Source organism: Manis pentadactyla, chromosome 12 (genome assembly GCF_030020395.1).
Source record: "Manis pentadactyla isolate mManPen7 chromosome 12, mManPen7.hap1, whole genome shotgun sequence".
Lineage (NCBI taxonomy): Eukaryota > Metazoa > Chordata > Mammalia > Pholidota > Manidae > Manis > Manis pentadactyla.
The window spans coordinates 19,023,757-19,044,423 of NC_080030.1; the positions used below are offsets into that span (position 1 = coordinate 19,023,757).

General features: G+C 57.3%; 1 protein-coding gene across 4 annotated transcripts; it reads left to right on the forward strand.

The window, feature by feature from the left end:
- The first annotated feature begins 6,806 nt into the window (after nucleotides 1–6,806).
- Nucleotides 6,807–20,594, forward strand: ADGRE5 (adhesion G protein-coupled receptor E5). Of its 4 annotated transcripts, XM_057490169.1 has the most exons (20): nucleotides 6,807–6,950; nucleotides 9,972–10,019; nucleotides 10,233–10,367; nucleotides 10,878–11,033; nucleotides 14,478–14,609; nucleotides 15,161–15,307; nucleotides 15,739–15,885; nucleotides 15,969–16,015; nucleotides 16,142–16,219; nucleotides 16,347–16,524; nucleotides 16,601–16,708; nucleotides 16,923–17,146; nucleotides 17,602–17,793; nucleotides 18,464–18,655; nucleotides 18,842–19,068; nucleotides 19,179–19,245; nucleotides 19,385–19,476; nucleotides 19,560–19,728; nucleotides 19,833–19,931; nucleotides 20,018–20,594. In XM_057490169.1, exons 1-20 carry the CDS (start codon nucleotides 6,911–6,913, stop codon nucleotides 20,045–20,047), a joined length of 2,508 nt encoding a protein of 835 aa, XP_057346152.1. In that variant the 5' UTR covers nucleotides 6,807–6,910; the 3' UTR covers nucleotides 20,048–20,594. The 4 variants fall into 4 exon arrangements, with proteins under 4 accessions (XP_057346152.1, XP_057346153.1, XP_057346154.1 ...); XM_057490170.1 differs by lacking the exon at nucleotides 15,161–15,307; XM_057490171.1 differs by lacking the exons at nucleotides 14,478–14,609; nucleotides 15,161–15,307.
- The last annotated feature ends 73 nt before the right edge of the window (nucleotides 20,595–20,667 follow it).

Sequence of the window (20,667 nt, forward strand, 5' to 3'; positions counted from 1 at the left end):
GGCTGAGGCAGGTGCGCTGCACAGGGGGGACTGTGAGCCGTGGAAACAAGCAGAGGGTCCGCGACCCCCAGGAGCTCAGGGAGGCCACGGGTGATGAGCAGGACAGGAGAGAACCCACGTGGGGTGATGAGGCAGTTCTAGCTGCTCAGTGTCTGCGCCTGTTTGGGCTTTAAATATTAGGAGTATCACCTCTGACTGCATTGCTCTCTGCACAGTTTCATCCTGTTATCTTTCTGGCCTGATCTCCACTTCGCTCCCACTCACTCACTGGGATTCAGCCACACAGGTCTTCTTGCGGTTCCTCACCGTGCACACCAGCCACAGACTTTGCATAGGCTGTTCCCTCTGCCTGGAACACCCTTCCCGCACATACAGTCATGGCTTCTCCTTCCTCACCTCTTTCAAGTCTTGCCTCAAATGTTACCTTGTCAGCGAGGCCTTCCTCAGCCACCCTATTAAGTTCTGCACTCCCTCCCCCAGCACCCCCCACTTTGGTTAACCTGCTTAATTTTCCCATTGTGTAACATCCTCCGCTATGTTCTGGTCTATCACATTCATGGTCTCCCATGTTGAAACGTGAAAGGTTTTGATCTGGCTTGTTCACACTTGCACCCGCCCAGTGCCCAGAATAGCACCTGACATGTGGTGCTTGTTGAGTGAATGTATGACTGTCAGACATGCCAAAGGAGGAGCGTGATGCCTGCTTCATCTCGGGGCAGTGGAAAGATGAACTGAGGGGCAACTGATGAGCCACAGGGGAGAGGTTGTCACAAGAGAGATGCCGGGGGTGGGGGTGGGGGACACCTGCCATGACCCACTCAGGTGAAAGTCACATGACATGAAACCAACCCTTGAACAATCCAGTGGCATTCAGCACATTCATAATGTTGTGTGAGCAGGGCCACCTCTATTCACGTTGTAATGTATATCAGAACTTCATTCCTTTTCTGTGCAGAGTAATGTTCCATTGTATGGATGGACCACATTTGTTTACCCATCATCCGTTGATAGACACTTGGGTTGTTTTTGCCTTTGGCAAGGATTTGTTGGAGTCCCTGTTTTCAATTTGTTTCAGGGATCTACCTAAGAATGGAACTACTAGATCTTAGGGTAACCCTGTTCTAACATTTTGAGGACCCACCAAACTATTTTCCACAGATGATGAAGTCAGACCCATCTGGTAGAGTGCTGGGGATGGGTTTATTCTTACCAAAGCTCCTGGCTCCTGGGATACATCTCTCCTTTCTGGGACTGGTCATGACTATCAGCACCAGAAACCTGTGACATAGGAGGCCCCAAAGGGGAAATGGAGGCATGGGGACAGGTTGACCTGGGCACTCAGCCTCAATTCCTCCCTTCCTTTGCCCTGCCCCACATTCTGAGACCCACTGGCAGGTGCTTGGGAAACATGAGTCCATCCTCACTGGGCACGGTCAGCCGCCAGCCTACCGCTCCCAGAAGCCCTTGCAGAACGGGGAAGAGGCTGAGAGCGAGAAAGAGGCGGAAACGCCACTGCGTGTCACACTGTGTTCCCAGCTCAGGACTGCAGGGTTTCCTGTTGGCAGCTGCCAGCTTCCCCGCCCCCACTGCCCACAGCCCCTCCGGCTGCTCCCCTTCCCCAGCTGGGCCTCCCCGCTCTGGCCATCCCCCCCCTACCTCTTTCCTTTGCATCCTCAGGCAGCTTCTCACTAAAGCCTTTAAACATTTTAAAATTTCCAAACAAATTTTTGCAGGGCCTCAGGTTCCCAGAATCGCTCAAACATAATTCTTGTAACTATCTGTCCATCCATGACCCATTTTCATTTACTTTTTTGATTCATTTTTTTTACAGCTCCAAAAGGCACACTCAGGAGCCCTCCAACCAAGACCTGAGACATGACTTTGCCCCCTCCCTCCACCACCCTGAATTCTGTTTCTTATTCCCTCACTCTGGGATTTCTTAAAAATTCTCCTTGTGCACGTTGGTGTGCTGAAAGCTTATTTCGTTTCGTTTTTTCCGTGACTGAGCTTTGGGACAGGGGCAGCTTTCAGAGGGGACTCTAGAGACTTCTCCTTTGCTCAGGACTCTCCTTGGTCTGGTCATCATGTCCTAAGCCTGAAATATATTTGTTTTATTTGTCAATTACAGCTTCATAAAGCTTTAAAAAAATATTCTTCTACAGAATCCTGTCAAGCAAATTAAGATTTTTTTTGCACTTCAATTTTTTAAAATTAAGAAAGGAGTGTTGCCGAGACCCAGCCTTCCCTGTGGCGCAGCCCTGGGTTCTTTTCACTGGCTGCATAATATTCTAATCCCTTTATCCAGTTGCTAAGGAAGCAGCAAGTTTCCATTAAAGTCTTAATGGCCACTGTGCTAATGGGCCGCCTTAAAGAACCATTGGCGTTGCTGGTTTTTAACCACCTGCTGGTACTTCCCCAAATCTTGGCCCCGGCTGTGCAGTTGTGAAGCTGGGGACGCTTGGGGCCCAGCTGCCCATGAGGAACCCTCTGTGCTCCAGGGCCACCCCCTGCCCAGCTGTCGGCACAGCTGCTTATAAACCGGCTATTTATAGCCCCACCCCCCCAGCCTGCGTCACAGCCCCCCCACTCCCCTGCTGGGGCCACCAGTGAGCTCAGTGCCCATGGGGAAGGGGAAGTGGGTTGCTAGGAGCTGGGGTTTGTTTGGGGTTCAGTGGTGCCCCTGCAGCTTCATTTCCTAGAAACTGAGAAAGAACACTGAGGTGACAACTCAACCCATTTTTCTTACCTCAGTGGGTATTGGGGCGAGGAAGGTAGGGGAACAGGGTGCTGGGGCCCCGGGAACAAGTGCGTGGCCCACTCCTCCTGCTGGGCCCACAGCGTGCCCCGCGCAGGCATCAGAGCCTCTTGCGCTTGACTCTCACCGGCTTTGGGCGCCTCCATCATGTCTCTCTCTCTCTGTACCCCTCTTCGAGCAGACATGCTGCCCCCCTCCACAGCCCCAGCTCAGGGAGACTGAGAGGCCCAGGCAGTCTTGCGGCCCAGACCAGGGAGACACACGTGCAGTGTGCCCCCACCCCCACTCTGCCCCAGGGCCAAGGTCCCAAATAGCGTGACTTCTATATTTAGGAGTTTGCTCAGCAGTGCTAGGCAACTATAAATATGGCCCAGCTCAGCGGCTGCCTCCCAACTGCCCAGGCTGGGCTGGGTGGGGCGAGGCGGGGTGAGGAGGCTGCCAGCTGCAGCTGGGCAGAGGCTGCACCAGGAGCCCCTGGTCAGGTGGACTCTGGGGGCCTGTCCTTGGGGGAATCCAGGTGTCCGGCCTGCAGGAGGAGACAAAGGGCCTGTTGTTGGGCCTGCCCCGGGTTGGGGTCAGGGCTGGCCAGCAGCCTCCCATTTCTTCCCTGGCTCTCGGAGGCTTCCTGGCTCAGGGACAGCTGTCTGGCCTCACAATAGCTGTGCCGCCCTCCTGGAGCCGGCAGCTGGACTCATCTGCGTGGGGGCTGGCCCGGCCCCTTCCTCTGCCATTGTCTCCCAGGCAGGGGGCTTCCTGTTATGACCCCCTCCACCCAGAGACCCCATCTGACCCCCCCGCCTCAGCCTGGGCTTTTGTGGGTGCTGGGTATGAGCTGGTGGCACAAGAAGTGGGGGGTCAGGACTTCGGAGTCCCCCTATCTCCCTTTCCACTGCAGAGGGCAGTGAAGAGAAGAGGCCCATCCTAACAACCACTGCTATTTCCCGGGCATCCATGCCGAGTTGCACCCCTGTAATTTGTTTATTCCCTTATGATCATCAAGGTTCCAAGCATGTCGTGGAGAAGCTGCAGCCCAGGGAGGTCACTCCACCTGCTTGAGGCCACATGGTCCCAAAGGGGAAGACAGGGTCTTCCCAGGACCTCTCATATGAGATGTGGTTGCCCTGTTACTGTGCAAGTCATTTCACTGCTCTGTGCCTCAGTTTCCCCATCTGTCAAATGGAAATCACAGCCTTCTAGGGCTCCTGGGAAGATAAAGTGGCTCTGCTCCCTGTGAAGTGCTTAGAAGAGGGCCAGGCATACAGTCAGTGCTGGATGAGTACTGTCACCCATCCTGATGATTTGTTACTTTTGTAGTTATAATAACAAAAATAATAATATAATATAATAATGCTATAATTACTTTTGGTTGAATAATCCCGGCCCAGCCACTTCTAGCTGAGGAATCGTTGGCCAGTAGCCCGACCCCCAGGTGCCAGTTTCCCATCTGCCGATGGGGACCCACGTCCTTGCCTCCCTCCGTGTGGAACAGGGCTCACGAGATTGTCCAGGGGCGGCCAAATGTGTCAGTGGGGCTGGGTCTTCAGGGCAGAGGGAAGGAGGGGGAACAATGTCGACTTCTCAGCAGGAGCCAGATCAGGAAGCCTGAAAGGAGTTTCCTTCAGTGGGAGGTGGGGAGGGGTGTGTGGGGTTGCTGCAACAGGTGTGTGTGTGTGTGTGTGTGTGTATGTGTTATTACTAATTTTGGAGCCTTATTGGGCAGGCTCTGTGTCAGCACTAGAGAGACACAAATGGTCCAAAGCACTGCCCTCTGGGCTGACAGTCTAGTGGGGGTGGGGGACACACCGCAAACAAGGTAGTAGGTAGATTCCACGCTGCAGGGATGGCGAAACGCTACAGAGAATGGAGAAGGTAGAGGTAGCTGAGGATGGGGGAAGATGACATTTGGGACATGGCTGCGTAGATCAGGGAATGTTTGAGCAAAGACGAAGGGGAGGAGGGAGGGAAACATGGTACTACCTGCAGTAAGAGTACTCCAGGCAGAGACAACAGCTGGTGCAAAGGACCTGAGGTCACACCGTGCCACAAGGAAAACTGCAGCCAAGTGATCAAGTGTGAGCAAGAGGACGGAGGGCAGGGAGGGGACAGGGTAGAACGTGCAGGATCTTATGCACCAATGCTGGAGGACCTGGGGTTTTAGTCTGAGAGAGGTGGGAGCCTTCTGGGAAGGGCTCTTGAGCAGAAATGGGACACAGTCTGACTCAGGTGCTCACAGGTGCCCTTAGGGCATTGTGATGGCACAGAGTGGGTGTGGGGGCAGGGGCTGGAACAAAGCAGGAGACTATGAGGAGGAGCAGGAGTAGGATTCTCAGTCTGATTGAAGGCAGAGCCACAGGCCTTGCAGACGGCCAGGTTATGGTGGCTGCGGTGGGGGCAGCAGTGGTGGTGATGAAGCTCCCCTTTGGGTCTTCCCCAAGCTTCCAGCAAACATCTCAGAGCCTTTTCTACATTACCCCATTCCTTCCTCACCCTGGGCTTTGAGGCCAGTGGGCAGGTATGTTAACCCCATTCACCAGACTAGAAAACTGAGTCCCAGGGAAGGCCATACCCGCTCCAAGAGCCCAAGACACATCCCAGGGAGGAGAAACCTAAAGATATAGCGGGGGCAGCGCCTCCTGGGTCTCCCAGGTTGGAACCTCCACGCCCCCCGCTTCTCCAGAGACCAGGTGTCTAACCTGCGGGCCAGCCAGGATGTCCAGCCGCGGGGTTTCCGGCTTTCCTAGGGGAGAAAAAGCCAAAAATCGGCCGCCCCAGACCTGGTCTGGCTTCCTCTCCTCCCAGCTTCCTCCCATGAGCCCCCTAGGGCCCCTGGCAGAAGTTTCCCCGGACACTGTCCAGGTCAAAGGGATGGGTGGTAGGCAGGAAGGGGTTAATTCAGGGGGTGGGGGTGCCCCACTGTCCCTCAGATAATGCTGCTCTGCCTTCGGCCTTCTGTGACCTTTTTTTTCTATGACCACGATCGTCCCTCTTTCAAAGATATTGTATTCTAAATTATCTTTGACTACTTTTTTGCCTCCTTGAATCCATTCATTTATAAAGAAAATTTTGTTTTGACGTCCTAATATCAGGAGAAACATAAAGCCAGGTGTCTCACTAAACCTCAGGGCCATCGAGGTGCTGAAGGCACGTTAGCACCCACGAGAGATTTCCTCCAGGCCCTTCTCTCTCACGGGGGGCGCCGGGGACTGGGCCTGCCTGTGGATCGTGGACTGCGGCTCAGTCACCTGTTGGCTGTGTCTCAGCAGCCTGGCCCCTCTGCAAAACGGAACTCACAGCAGCACCTGCCTAGCAGGTGTCTTGTGGAGTAAATGAGCTAAAATCCATAAATAGATCATTCTAGGAGAATCAGGCCTGGCTCAGATTAAGCACTTCATGAATAATAGAGCTTCTAAAAATTATTAGATGGCTGGAGAAGGCAAGCCAGTCATGTGACTTTTTTGAAAAGGAAACAGCTCTCCTATCATGTGATTCTCTTTTTAACAGGGTGCTCACCAGCCCCTGAAATGTAAGGTTCCCACCAGGTGCAAGGCAGATTCTGGCCAGCTGCAGGCGCAGGCACCCGCGGCCCGAAGTTTCTCTTCTTGGTGCCTGTCTGGCGTCCGTGAAGGGCTCCTTTGTGCTCTGCCAGCCCTGTTTGGAATCTAGTGTCTCTGTGCTCCAGCCTCCTCCTCTGGAAGATATCAGGGACACACAGATGCTGGCACGGGAGTGCCAAGACAGTGCTCACAGCGTGGTCCCCCAAGTGGGGGCCCCAAGCTACTTCTGACATGATTCTCCCCGAAGAGCCAAAGTGCCCCTGCCGCCCCGGTTTCCCCTGGGATACAGGCAGCCCGTGCGCAAGGGGGCCAGGAGGTAGTCAAATGTTCCGATAGCGGAGGATCTCGGAGCAGGGTGTGTGTGTGTGTGCGTGTGTGTGTGTGTGTGTGTGTCCGCCCCCGCGGGTCTGTGTTTTCACTGCACTTTCCTGTTGGTTTCCAGCTGCCCGCCAGTTCCGGGGAGGGCCCTGGACCCGCGGCTGCCCCCGCCCCCCCTTCATAAAGCCGGCCGGCCTTGGGACATCCGCGCAGCTGCCCCGCCCAGAGAGCTTGGACGGCCGGCCGGGCCCCTCTTCGGCTTCCCCTGGCAGCGGCTCACACCATGGGAGGCCCCTACTGCGGCAGATCTCTTGTCCATCTTGGTGAGCATTCTGGGGCCCCGCCAGGAGGGAAGGAGTCCCGGGCGGCACCCCTTGGCACCGCAGCCACCACCTTCCCTGTGAAGAAGTGGGAGGTGCAGCTGGCAGCTCTGGGGCCTGCGGCAGAGGAAGCCACATGGTCAGGCAGGCACCACGGGCACATGAGGGGAGGGGCTGGCAGTGCCCAGGCACCCTCATGCCCTGGCAGGACTCCCCAAGGTTCCCTGAGACCACACACCCACTCCCAGGAGCTCTCTGAGCTCTCTACTGGGGATACTTTGGAGGCGCTCCCTAAGAGGAGAAACTGAGGTGTGGGGGAAGTGAGGGGACAAGAAATGAGTGCTGGCACCCCACAGGCAGCTGCTCTTAAAATAGGGCAAGGGGTGTCCGGAGCAGGGAGCCGGGACCCCATGTCACCCCTCTCCCCCACCCCGTCTCTGAGGTATGGGGACCCCAGAAACTGCCATTCTTCCCCCACCCCAGACCCGGGCCCAGGTCTACTCTGTGAGTTGAAGGGATCCTGCCAGCTGCCCGCTGCCGGTTTGAACTTGACTTTTGCTGTGACTTCCCCTGGACTCCCTTCCCGCCCCACCCAGGGTGGCTCTAACGGTTATCAGGTCGCTGGTTGCCTTAGCAACCAGGCAACAGAGAGTGAAGAAATGGCATTTGGGGTGTCATCTGGAGTTTCCCCCAGCCACGGGATGGGGAAGCCCTGGGCTGGCCCGGGGTGCAGGCCTGAGTGCAGTGCCCCCACCCCACCCCCACTCAGATCAGGAGACAGGAGTACAAACGGGGGCCTGTGCGTCACTGGGGCCGAGTCACAGAGCCCCTGAGCCTCCGTGCATCAATAAAAAGGGGAAAAATCTGTCTCCACTTTATACAGTTGGGTTAAGGGTTGTGTGTGTTTGTACACAAACTATTACTGGTTCACAGTAAGTATTAAGCAAACTATTATCATTGTTATTTTCTTCTGCAGCTCTGGGAGGACGCATGTTCTGAGCCTGGGAAATATTGCAATTTTACCTCACTTTCCTATTATTATTTCCCTCTGGGTAGGACACTAGTGGGCCTAAGGGATGGGTGGGGGAGTCCTTGGCAGGAGGATCAAGGAGAGGGTGACCGCCCCTCTCCCATCCCAGGGTTCCTGAGCAAGAATCTGGTTGCTGGGGCTTGGCAGGGGGAATGCAAGCCAGATGGGACAGGGAGCAAAAGAGCAGCTCCTGTTTGGTTGACTTCCAAGGCCCCAGATGGAGCAAGCCGGGCCAGCAGCCTCCATGGGCGGGGAGCCCAGCCCAGCCCCAGCAGAGGGGGCAGGCATGAAGGAGTCTGCCCCTCCCCGCAGGGCCAGGGAAAATTAGACCCCTCCATTCCACCTTCTTTAGCTCCCTGTGTTCCCAAGATTCTTCCTGAGACTGTTCTGGTTTCCAAGCCTCAGTTTACCCATCTTAGAATGGACGCTAACAGGGCCTCTGCCTCTTGGGCTTCTCTGAGCATGACAGTTGCTATCTGGGGCTTTGGGAGCTGGGGACAAATCAGCCTGGGGCCCGTCCTGCCAGGGAAGGTCGTTTTGCTGTCTATCCTGCAAAGAGGAACTGAGCCCTGGCCAAGGGTGGAACTAACCAAGCCCTGTGGCTGGAGAGGAGGAATAGAGGAATCCTCACTCCAGAGAGAGGAAGGGCGTTCCAGCATCCGTTTACCCCAGCTGGGCGGGCTCTGGGGAGAGGAGCTGGCCTTCAGGGTGCCCAGTCTGGACTCAGGGGCTGAGTGGTCTGGGCGCCCTCCAGGCTGCACGCCCCACAGCACCTCAAGCTGTGCTCACAGTGAGAGCCCCAGAATCCCCTGGGAGCCCCATCCAGAGGCCGCAGAGGGCGTGAGTCATCCCTTCCCCTTGGCCCAGGAAGTGACTCACGCCCGTCCTCCTTCCCACCCCCCAGCCCTCCACCCATCACCTGACTTTGGGTCTCCCTGGACCCTCAGGGGCTGCGGTGTCTCCCTGAATGCCCAGATGAGCAGGGAGGGACCGGGCATCTTCCCCAAGCCCTCCCCATGCCTCCCCCTTCCCCTCTGTGTTGCCAGTCACTCTCCTCTCTGATTTTTTTCTCTATCTTGCTCTCCATCTCTGTGTCTCTCCGCCCCACCTCTCCATCTGTCTCTCTCTTCCTGAGTTCTCCATTTCTCCATCTGTCTCTCTTACCACTGGCTTCAGAAACTTTGCTCCTCTCTCCATCTCCCTGTGTCTCTGCCTCCTTCTCTTCTCTATTTTCTTTTCTTCTCTGTCTCCTTGTCCATCTCTCTCTGGTGAATGGCAAGGAGCTCCCCATGTCTGGAGTCCCTGCTGATTTGAGGAGAACCCTCAAAGACATGTCCTGGGAGTGGGGCACCCCTGAGCGGCAGGAACAACAGCAGAGGAGGGCTTGTTTGGCACCACCCCACCGTGGTGTCTGCAGTGTCTTCCTACACGTGGGGCGCCTGGTCCACAATGTCACCACTAGGTCCCAAGCTGGTGGTCCAGGCCGACCAATGTTGTAGGTGTGGTGTGCAGGTACCCGTGTCCTGGAAGCAGGGGTCGATTGGGGTATGTGGTGGGGTTAAGGGAACTCCTGTCCAACCTCTTCATTTCTATATAAGAATGGCGAGAGGCAGTTGGACACACCAGGCAGGATTCTCATGCTTAGTCCTCACGTGAATGTGTGAGGATGTGGGGTCCATTACCCTAGTTCCCATTCTACAGAAAGGGGACACTGAGGCACTGAGAGAAGAAGTGACCTCACCAAGGTCTGGGATTTGAACCAGGGCCGCCTGGCTTCAGTCTGTTTACTGAACTGCTGCCCACAGGTCAGCAGGAACCAAGACCCCCTCTGGGCTTAGGCCCTTGCCCCATCCCTCAGTCCCAAACCCATCCCCAGGCGGCTGGGGACAGAGCCCAAGCCTGGGAGGGGTCCACAGCCTCCTACCCTCAGATGTGTCACCACTGGGGCTCCTTCCTGCTTCGGCGACCCCCAACCTCCCCTCTCTCTGTTTCAGTGCTGTGTGTCTTGCTGACTCTGTTAGAAGCTGGATTCTGGAGCTCGGGTGAGTCAGCTGGGAGTGACATGGTCCACAGCCAGAACTGGGGTAAGGGGTCCTGGGCCCCCGCCCCGCACCCCTCGGCCCAGACAGAAGCCTGATGCAGGTGGAAAGCCAGGCTAGCCTCTCCCCAGCCCCTCCCTGTCTGGAGGTGACCCTGCCCCGTCCCCAGCCTCTGGCTTCAGCCCTCATCTCTGACCATGGTCTCCATCCCCGCAGCCTCTGCCCCCACCGCCTGTGCTCGCTGGTGCCCTCTGAACTCCGTATGTGTCAATGCCACCGCCTGTCGCTGCAATCTGGGATTCAGTTCCTCGTCTGGGGAGATCTTCACCAGCCTCTTGGAGAGCTGTGATGGTACAGAGGCTTGGGGGGATGGGGGCACGCAGAGATGGTGGTGGGAGGCGGTGGGGCATAGCCCAATGCCCGTGGGTGGAGCGCATGGCTGGGACCTCAGCCTTCGCCCTCGGGACTATCACCAAGAACAGAGAAAAAAGAAAGGGAAAGATAAATGTGGAAAATAAGAAACGAACTTCTGGAGACTGTGCCTCAGTTTGTCCTCCCAGAACAGGAGCAGGGGATGCAAAGCTTCCACCCGCCCCCTCTCTCAGCACTCCATACTGCGTCCAAATCCAGGGTGGCAGCCAGAGGGCAGAGAGGAGAAGAGCTGATTGTGTGAGCTTCAGGAATGGCTCGCTCCAGCTTTAGCCCAGCCTCTACAATATAGCCAAAGAGGTTAATTCTTTCCAAAAAGACACTGATTAAGCCTCAGGTCCCATGCTGGGGAGTCAAGATAGGGGATGTGAATCTCTGCTCTGAGGGAACTCATGCCTTTGAGAGGTGACCCTTTATCCTATTAAATTCTAGACATCAACGAGTGTGGCCCACCCTCGCCCGTGTCCTGTGGAAAATTCGCAGACTGCCGGAACACTGAGGGGAGCTACTTCTGCACGTGCAGCCCAGGATACGCGCTGGCTTCTGGGGCAGCCGCGTTCAGGAATGCGAGTGAGAACACATGTCAAGGTAACAAGCACCCACCCCACACCTTCCAGCTCCTCGTCCATGAGGTTTGGAAACACCAATCCTTTCCTGCAGCATCTGGCAGTAGGGCCATGGTGACAGGTGCAGCACCCAGGTTCTGAGTCGAGACGACGGGTGCCTGTGCCCACCTCACCAGCACATATGAGGTTCAGGAGCACAAATCCTCGCTTTGCCACCTGATGTGACATTAGCCAGGATACTCATTCAGAAATCTCCGTTAATGAGCGAGATGTAATCATTTTGTGTGCGAGCTGTGTAATTTGTGCCTGTTTTTTTAAAGAGTCCCTATCATCTTTTTTTATTGAAGTGTCATTGATATACAATCTTGTGTTGGTTTCAGATATACCACACAACAGCTGCCCATATTACTGACTCCTCATTCCCTCTAGTGTAGTCACTATCTATCAGTGTAGTGAAATGTTACAGAATTACTCACTGTATTCTCCGCGACTGTCCAAGTGACCAACCTATATTGTGACTGCTAATTATTGTACCCCTTTATTCCCTTCCCCATCCCCCCCACTCCAGCCCCTCCCTCTTGGTAACCACTAGTCCCTTCTCTGTCTGGGAGTCTACTGCTGCTGTTTTTTTTTTCCTACTGCTGTTTTGTTCCTTCTGTTTCACTTTGTTTTTTATAAGAGTCCCTATCTTTAACAGATAAGAACAAAAATTGCTTTCCCTTTTGTTAACAGTGGGACCTTGGGCAAGTAATTTCACCACCCTGCATGTCTCAGTTTACCCATCTGTATAAAGGGCACAGCCATGGTGCTTACCTTATACAGTTGCTGGGAAGGTACATGAGATCACAAAGCACAGAACAGTGATGGCCGTTGGGTTTCCTGATGATAATCATTGTGATATAAGGCACCCTCTCCAGGATGGGTGTCCCTGGGAACCGTGCCCCAAGCTGGGCACCCAGAGAGCAGCTGCCCCAGCCCATCCCCCTATCATAGCACATCCTTTGCCATGTTGACATACACTTGCCTGACAACAGCACAGTTCAGGCCCAGGAGGAACGGGGCCTCCACGCATTGTCAGGCCTTGTCCCTTTTCCATGGAGAGCAGGCGGGCAGGGGACGGGGCCTCTGATAACCTCTGGGGGAAGATGGGGCCAGCAGTGGGGGGATAGGAGCCATGGCTTGCCCAGAAAGAAGAGAGAGGAGGTGAGCAAAGGGGAGGTGAGGAGGCGGAGCCAGGGTCCAGAGGGCCCTGAGGAGGGCCTAGGCCTGCCCTACTGCAAAGAAGAGGGCCTGCAACCTTGGTCTCAGCCCTCTCCTTCCTCTCTGCTGGTCCACAAGGGTCCCTGTGGGTGGAAGTTGTGCCCCAAACGTGGCCTGGCCAGAGGACAGAGCCTTCCTGTGAACTGGAAAAAAGTCCCTCAACTCCAAGTGAAGACAGCATGCTGGGGAGTTGAGTCGGCTGGATTTCAGCTGCGTTTCAGCCGCCACGTGCCTCCTTAGCTGGATACCCTTGTGCAGTGAGCAGCCTGTACAACTGCACATGGTGGTCATGGATCCCACTCAGTGTACCTGGACTGCGGGATGCCTCCCACTCACTGGTGTGAACCCACAGGTGGTGGTTGTGGTTACTGATGTGCCACTGGTTAGAGACAAGCCAGAGCTGAGAGGAGACCCAATACAGTGGCTGGGCAGAGACACGGATGCACAAAAGCGAGACCCCTGCAGATGTCAAGGTGATTGATGGGGAGAGAGCAGCCTACTGGTTTGGACCAAGCCCTGCCGCCTGAAGATCTAGCTCCGTGACGGGCTCAGCTGGGCCATCTGTGCCGCCCCACCCCCCACCATTCCAGCCTTTGCCACACCGAGGACACATCCACCCCTGTCTTGGCAGCTGGATCACAGGCAGGGACCCAGGGTACTCCCTGGGCTCCTCGCCCCACTTTCTCCGGGCATCAGAGGATGTCCTGGGCACCTTCCCGGTGGTCTCCCCGTCCTCACTGAACACCAAGGCTCAGAACTCTCTGTAGAGGGTCACTTCTGGATGTTTGGAGCGTCCCCTCTGCCCACCTCGCATCTTCTTTGCATAAAACAGAAGCGGCAGGTAGCATCAAGACAGTTCATGAGTTCGCAGTAAGGTGTATTCCAGGAAAGTATTTGTCGTCTTTGCCGTCACCAATGACTGCCCGGATGAGACCAGAACTACACAGGTCATGAGAGACTCAGGGACCTTGTCTGGAAATGTGGGAGGAGGGCAGGCCCACTGTCCCCAGCCAGCCCTGGCCCTGGCCAGCAACCCATCCTGGAGAAGCTGCCTCCTGACCCTCTTCTCGTCCTCTCAGCCTCTGTCCATTTTCCCATGCAAGGCTCTGCCCTGACCTACCCTGTAATTTTGGTTCACGGCTCTGAGAGCAGCTTGGATGACTGGGACATGGAGGATGCTGTGTCAGGCATGGGTAGGGTGGCATCAACTCCCCATACACACTCAGAGAGACGGGTGAACCAAGAGGCTGGACCAGACAACAAAAGGCTGCCATCTGGTGCCACTGCCCCAGGCCTGGTCTTCTCTTGAGGTCAGCCCAGGTCCCACGGGGAACAAGCCCTCTCAGCAACAGAAGGTGGAGGCTGAGCCCTGCTCAGCGGGGCCCACAGGTCTGTGTCCCTGGTCAGAGGTGAAGGGCAGCCACCCCTCGCCCGTCAGCCCCTGCTCCCCCCTCCAGCCACACAGCCCTCACCCACTGCCGGCCCCACTCCCATGTGGATCCTCGCCACTTCCCGCCAGTCCAGGGAAGCCGTTGTGGGGGTCAGAAAAGGCATCTTTGCTGCTCCAAGGTGCAGACCCCACTGTCCACCACAGCCCGGTGCCTACTGTCCGGGTGGCCCTGGCCTGTCTGGCACCATCCTACCCTCCCTGCCCCTGCCTGAAAGCCTCAGCCTGGAAGGGCCTGGCTCAGGGGTGGGTCGTGGTCCACTTCCATGGAGCTGGAGTCTCAGAGTTGGCGCGGATGGATGAGCACCGTCCCGCCAGGGTCACTGGATTCCAAGAACCCAGGCGAGCCCCCGGGAAGGCAGGACAAAGGCTGTCACCGTGAGCCAAGATGGTCCTGCTCGGGAAGACATTTCCCTGCACTCGGTTCCCAGGAAGGCCCCTTTGTCCAAATGCGCAGGCTGGGACCCGGGTGGCCGTGATGTCCCTGCCCCAGCCGGGAGCTGCCCGGGAAGTCAGAGCTGGCAGATGGGGAGGACTTGGGCCCCTCGTGGCCACATCCAGACAACAGCATGTCAGGAGGACCACCCCGCTCGCCCACGGGACGCCTCCGTGTGAATTAGAAAAGACAAGGGCGCCCACTCACTGGGAAGGAGACAGAGGGGCCTTCTAGATGCCTCTGCGCCAGGAGACATGCTGACCCCCAGCCCAGAAGGCTGCCCGTGGCTGCACGCATCCATCAGCCTGTCCTTCCCCTTGCAGACGTGGACGAATGTCAGCTGAAACCCAGGGTCTGCAGAAGCCGCGGAATCTGCATCAACGGCCAGGGCAGCTACTCCTGCCAGTGCCCGCCTGGCTTGGAGCTCAGTCCGGAGGAGCCGAGGCTGTGCACAGGTAGAGGCCCCGGACGACGCTGTGAGGCTGCCCTGGAGCTGGGGAAGGGGCCGAGGCAGATGCCCCAGCCCCAGGAGAAGGGAGAAGATCCTCAGGGCCCCGCAGCACCAAGGGCCTGCCAGGCCCTGCCCAGGGATTCGTGGTCCTGGACAGTCCCTCCACAGAGCAGGGAGGTGGCAGGGCCCTTCCTGGTGAGCGTCCCAGACCTCGCCCCTTGATCATCTGTCACATGGGAGCTGAGAGACGAGTCACTTACAGTCCCCAGAAAGGAACGTGTGCCAGAGCTTGAAAGAGAGCAGGCAAGAATCCCTGGAAAGGAAATAATACAACCCCCATGACTCAGTTTCCCCCATGTTTTCCCCACCTGTAAACCGGGGATCCCAGTCCCCGCCATGCCCATCTTGCAGGGAGGCCACCCTAAGGTGCTTTGAGGTTGAAGCTGAAGGTCACCAGGTGGTGGCCTGTGCAATAACACGGGGTTCTTGGTGCCGGGCACCAAGGAGTGGGTGCAGTGAGCGGAGGGGAGGCTGACCCTCTGGCTTTGTCCTCAGATGTGAATGAATGTACCTCAGGGCAAAACCCATGCCACGACTCCACCCACTGTTTCAACATCGTTGGGAGCTATGAGTGCCGCTGCCGCCCTGGCTGGAAGCCAGTTCCTGGGTCCCCCCATGGCCCAAACACCACCATCTGTGAAGGTCCAGAGCTCAGATTCTGCACCCCCAGAGACCCACACTCAAAACATACGACCACATATTCAACAGCACCCACACAAACCAAGCAGGATGAATGCTGGGGTGCCCTGCCCTGCCAGGCTGAGGCTAGTGGGAGAAGATCTAGGGGGTTCTGGAGAAGGACCTGGGGTACCAAGGGGGAGGCTCCTTGGGGACCCCAGACAGCAGCTGTTACTAATTGGAGCAAAGGTATTTCAGTATTTCACAACCTGTACATCTGCACAGGGCCCGTGTGCTGCGTGGCAGGCTCTGCACACTTCCACAACTTTGGCGTCCATCACTCAGGGAGGTGGGGCCACCAGGTGGCATCACCTCCTGTTGTGGGGGCACTGATATGGGAAAAGGAGGCGGGCCCGGGGAGCAAAGAGACCTGACCCCCTTCCTTGTGTCCCCAGATGTGGACGAGTGCATCGCCGGGCAGCATAAGTGCCACAACTCCACCATCTGTGCCAACACTGTGGGCTCATACACGTGCCACTGCCGCCGAGGCTGGAAGCCCAAACCTGGATTCCAAAACAAGCAAATGGACACCACCTGTGAAGGTACCTGGCCTGGCCCCAGGCCTCACCCCCAGCACACACGCAGATACCCTCCCACCTAACGAAGATCCACTCTGTCTCTGCAGAGATGTCCTTCCCCGCCTGGACCATGCCCTCTGGTATAAAGAGCGAGGTGAGTGGCCCCAGCAGGGACGAGGAGTCAGGAAACCCCTCCATGCATCCTTCTCTGTTCACCAATTTCCCCAACCTCCCCACGACCATCCTCAAGGCCCTCTGATCTCATTTCTCCCTTTTCCAGCGTCTCTCTCGTTTCTTTAAAGAAGTCCAGGATCTCAGCAGAGACTTCACGGTAGCTTTGGCCAAGGACACCATCAAGGTAAGGGCAGGACCCAGGGAATCCCAGGACAGTATATGGATGTCCCACAGAGGTGGGGATCGGATCAGGGTCCCCGGGGCAGCCCCTGTGGAGCAATGAGCCAGCAGGTGTCATCCATGACCCCTAGAAACTCATCGGGTCAGTGGACAAGCTGATGGAAGTCCCTGGGGACATGGAGGCCCTGGTCCTGTCTGATCGGCACCATGCTGCCACTCACCTGCTCTCGGGCCTCGAACAAGTCCTGAGGACCCTGGCCAAGGCCATGCCTGGAGACTCTTTCACCTATCGGTCCCTTTCAGACACAGGTAAGGCCTCATCCTGCCCCAGCCCTGGGCCCTATCCTGCACCCGGAATCCCCAATCGCTGACCCTCTCCCCCCAGAGCTGTCCCTGATGATAAAGGATCAAGGCAAAGGCAACCTCACCATGGGCCAGAGGCATGCCCGGATGCAGATGGCCTGGGCCATGGCAGCTGCAGCCAATGACTCAGGTAACAGCAGGGATCCGGAAGGGACATGGGGGAGAGAGAAGCGGGAAGTGGCTAGGGGTGAGATTCAGAGTATGTAACACCTGGAAATGGATGGCTCACCAGGGACTCCAGGCATGGCAGTGGCCTGGCAAGCCTGGATGAATGATCTGAGTGGGGAGGACAGGGTGTAGGAAGAGAGAGGGCAGGAGAAGGCAGCCACCATGTCGTCCCACAGACCCCACGGTGGTGGGCATCCTCTCCAGCCGGAACATGCAGAAATTGCTGGCCAACGCCTCCTTGGAGCTGGACCCCAAGAAGCAAGTCCAGCTGGAGGAGACCCACCAGAGTCCCGTCCATGGTGCCCAGCTCAGGCTCCTCTCTGCCGTCAACTCGGTCTTTCTGAGCAACACAAACACAAGCAAACTCAACTCACCCATCACCTTCGCCTTCTCCCACCTTGTGAGTCCTCGGGTGGGGGGGCCTCAGCCCTATGGCTCACCCCACAGCCAAGGTCACAGCGGCCCCTCTGCAGCCTTCATTTCCCTACCTGTGCCCACTCTGCTCCCTCCTTGAAGGCACCTTAGGGCCTTTGCATTTGCTGTGCCCTCTGCCTGGGACACATTTCCTTCAGGTGACACAATCCTTTCACCTGTCTCCAGTCTTTCTTCAAATGTCACCTTCTCTGTCAGGCCTTTCCTGACCTCCTTATTTAAAGTTACAATCTGTAAACACTCCCCCACTACATGCCAGCTCCAAAAGGTGGGAACTTGTCTCTGCCCTGTGCACTGCTGTGTCCCCCAGCCTGGCACACAGTCAGGTATTCAGTAAATACTTGTGAGAAGCAGCCCTCCTGGGGTTCTCATCTGACTAACATGGGTTACAGGCTAACCTCTCTGATACCACCCACTCCCCAGCCTCACCTACAGCAAGAGACACTGGGGCCACGGCAGGAGCTGATCTGTGCCTTCTGGAAGAGTAACAACGACAGAGGCGGCCACTGGGCCACCACGGGCTGCCAGACGCTTGGCACCCAGAATGGCAGCACCACCTGCCAGTGCAGCCATCTGAGCAGCTTTGCCATCCTCATGGCACACTACAATGTGCAGGTGAGCCACCCCGGCGCTCCCCTCAGGAGCCCACAGGTGGCATGGTTGGCTTAAAAGAGACAGTCAGCTGGTTTTCCATAGTGTGGCCCAACTTGTTCTGTAGTTGCCAACCTAGGTGGACCCTGCCACACACCCCAGCCCTTCCCTGGTACCCCCAGGCCTCCCTGTGATCCAGCAACTAAAGAGTGTGGCTTGCCACTGAAGGTGCTGCTCCCCTAAGTGCCCCTCTGGCTGCCCGCCTCCAACCAGTTGTTAAATACTGTGAAAAGCTCCTGAGGGAGCCCAGCTTTCCGTATGTGACCACAGATAAGTTGGGCCATGTGGATAAGTGGAACAGGCCAGGTGCAGTAGGGGAGACAAAAGTGTGGGGTTTCCATGAGCTGATAGGTGTGGCCAGGTGTAGGAGGGGTGGGAGATGGGACCATCTCTGGAGAGCAGTCTGAGCATCTAGTGCAGAGGCCCATCAGGAGGACCCCGGGAGCCCTGCTGCGCCTGTTGGTGTACGTTTTGGGGGGTTATTTAGGATGAGAGCCATAACATATAGATCAGATGTTGAAGGCAGAGGAGGTGCGGGGGTGAGCTGCCTGATCAGAGTCCTGCAGGCCAGGTCCCTAGTGGATCAGGGAGGCCGATGGGTCATGGAGCCCCACCCACCCCATCCCGCATCCAGGACCCGAAGCTGGCCCTGATCACCAAGGTGGGACTGGCGCTGTCGCTGGTGTGCCTGCTGCTGTGTATTCTCACCTTCCTGCTGGTACGGCCCATCCAGGGCTCACGCACCACCGTGCACCTGCACCTCTGCATCTGCCTCTTCGTGGGCTCTGCCATCTTCCTGGCGGGCATCGAGAACGAAGGCGGTCAGGTGAGACCCTAGCCCTTGGGGAGGGGTCCCTCTGTCACCTGAGCGCCGCGCCACAGAGGTCCAGGGGAGCGGCGGTCCCGCCCACTCCCGGGACTCAAGGGCGGCCTATAGCCCCGCCCCCTCGCCCTGTCGGTCGCGCCGCGTGGCCCCGCCCCGCGCCGACGTTCACCCGTCCCCGCCCATCAGGTGGAGCTGCGGTGCCGCCTGGTGGCCGGGCTGCTGCACTATTGCTTCCTGGCCGCCTTTTGCTGGATGAGCCTGGAGGGCGTGGAGCTCTACTTCCTCGTGGTGCGCGTGTTCCAGGGCCAAGGCCCGAGCAAGCTCTGGCTCTTCCTCATCGGCTACGGCGTGCCCCTGCTCATCGTGGCTGTCTCCGCGGCCGTCAACAGCCAGGGCTACGGCCGCGTCCTCTAGTGAGTGCCTGGTGGAGGGGCGACGGCGGGCCGGGGAGCGGCACCGCGCCCAGTGCCGGGATATCTTCCCGGCCACCGGGCGCTGACAGGCACGCCGCCGTTCCTCCCAGCTGCTGGTTGGACCCAGACCGTGGCTTCCTCTGGAGCTTCCTAGGACCTGTGACCTTCATCGTTTTGGTAAGTGCCCCACCTGATCCCTTCAAAGCCTGAGGGACACAGCCCCTCACTGAGCCCCACGAGACCACCTTTCACCCCAATGAGTTCCAAGGACAACCCTAATCCGAATTCTGTGCACTCCCCCACCCCGACCCCACAGTGCAATGCTGTCATCTTTGTGACAACTGTCTGGAAGCTTACTCAGAAGTTCTCTGAGATCAACCCAGACATGAAGAAATTAAAGAAGGCCAGGTGAGAGCAGTGGCAGGGGGCAGGCAGGGAGGTGAGGACTGGGCGAGGCAGGTACCCTCGCCACAGCCACCCTCTCCCTGCAGGGTGCTGACCATCACCGCCATTGCCCAGCTCTTTGTGCTGGGCTGCACCTGGGTCTTCGGCCTGTTCCTCTTTGACCCACACAGCTGGGTACTGTCCTACACCTTCACCATCCTCAACTGCCTGCAGGGCCTCTTCCTCTTCGTGCTACATTGCCTGCTCAACAAGAAGGTGGGCTGTGGGCCAGTGTAGTGTTTTGCTGGTGGGGGAAGGGGGTTGGACCAGCCTCTGTTCCTGGGGCTGCCCCTCCCTGACCTGGCACCGGTGCCCTGCAGGTAAGGGAGGAGTACTGGAAGTGGGCCTCCAGGGTCACTGGGAACAAGTACTCAGAGTTTGCCACATCCACATCTGGCACCAGTCACAACCAGACTCGGGTAAGGGCCATGCCCGGGGTGGGGATGTAGGGCTAAGAGACACCCTGGGTCTGTGCTCAGTTCTCATGGAGCCCTTTCCTCTCCAGGCCCTGAGGCCCTCAGAGTCTGGCATGTAACGGAGAGGTTCTGGCCATGCTGGCAGCACCCATGGCCTCTGCAGCTTTTGCAAGTGCTGAAGACTGTCTCCTCCTCTCCCACCACTCTGCTCCTTCTGCCTAACTGCCTCAGCGGTGTGCGACACGGAGAGAGGGTGACAGCTACGGCCTGGTACTGACCCAGGACGCTGAGCCGGGGTGGAGTTGGACCTGCTGGGCCTGCTTCTGGCTGCCTCTCGGTTCCACCCAAGCTGGGACCCAGGGTGGAGGAGGAGCTGGCCTGGGGCTGAGCCCCTTGCCTTGGTACACGAGGCCCGGACAGACTAAGGGCTTGTTGCTCACTTGGACCAATTTCCACATTAAGCTAAGACTGAGGTCTGGGGTGGGCGGAGGACAGAGCCCCTCCAAGTCCCACTGCCTGCGGCTCATGGTACAGAGGCCCATCTGCCCTGGGGACAGAGGGTTCTCACTGTTTTGATGGTTGTGGATGTTATGTAATGTTTTTTTATCTGTATAAACCTTTCGATGTTGACACTCAAAATTAAATATCACACTGATACAGAAGGTGGCTAGCTGGCTGGGGGCTCACTGGTCATTCCCCTTGTGTCTGTGAAATGCTGAAGGGCAACTAAGAAACAGGT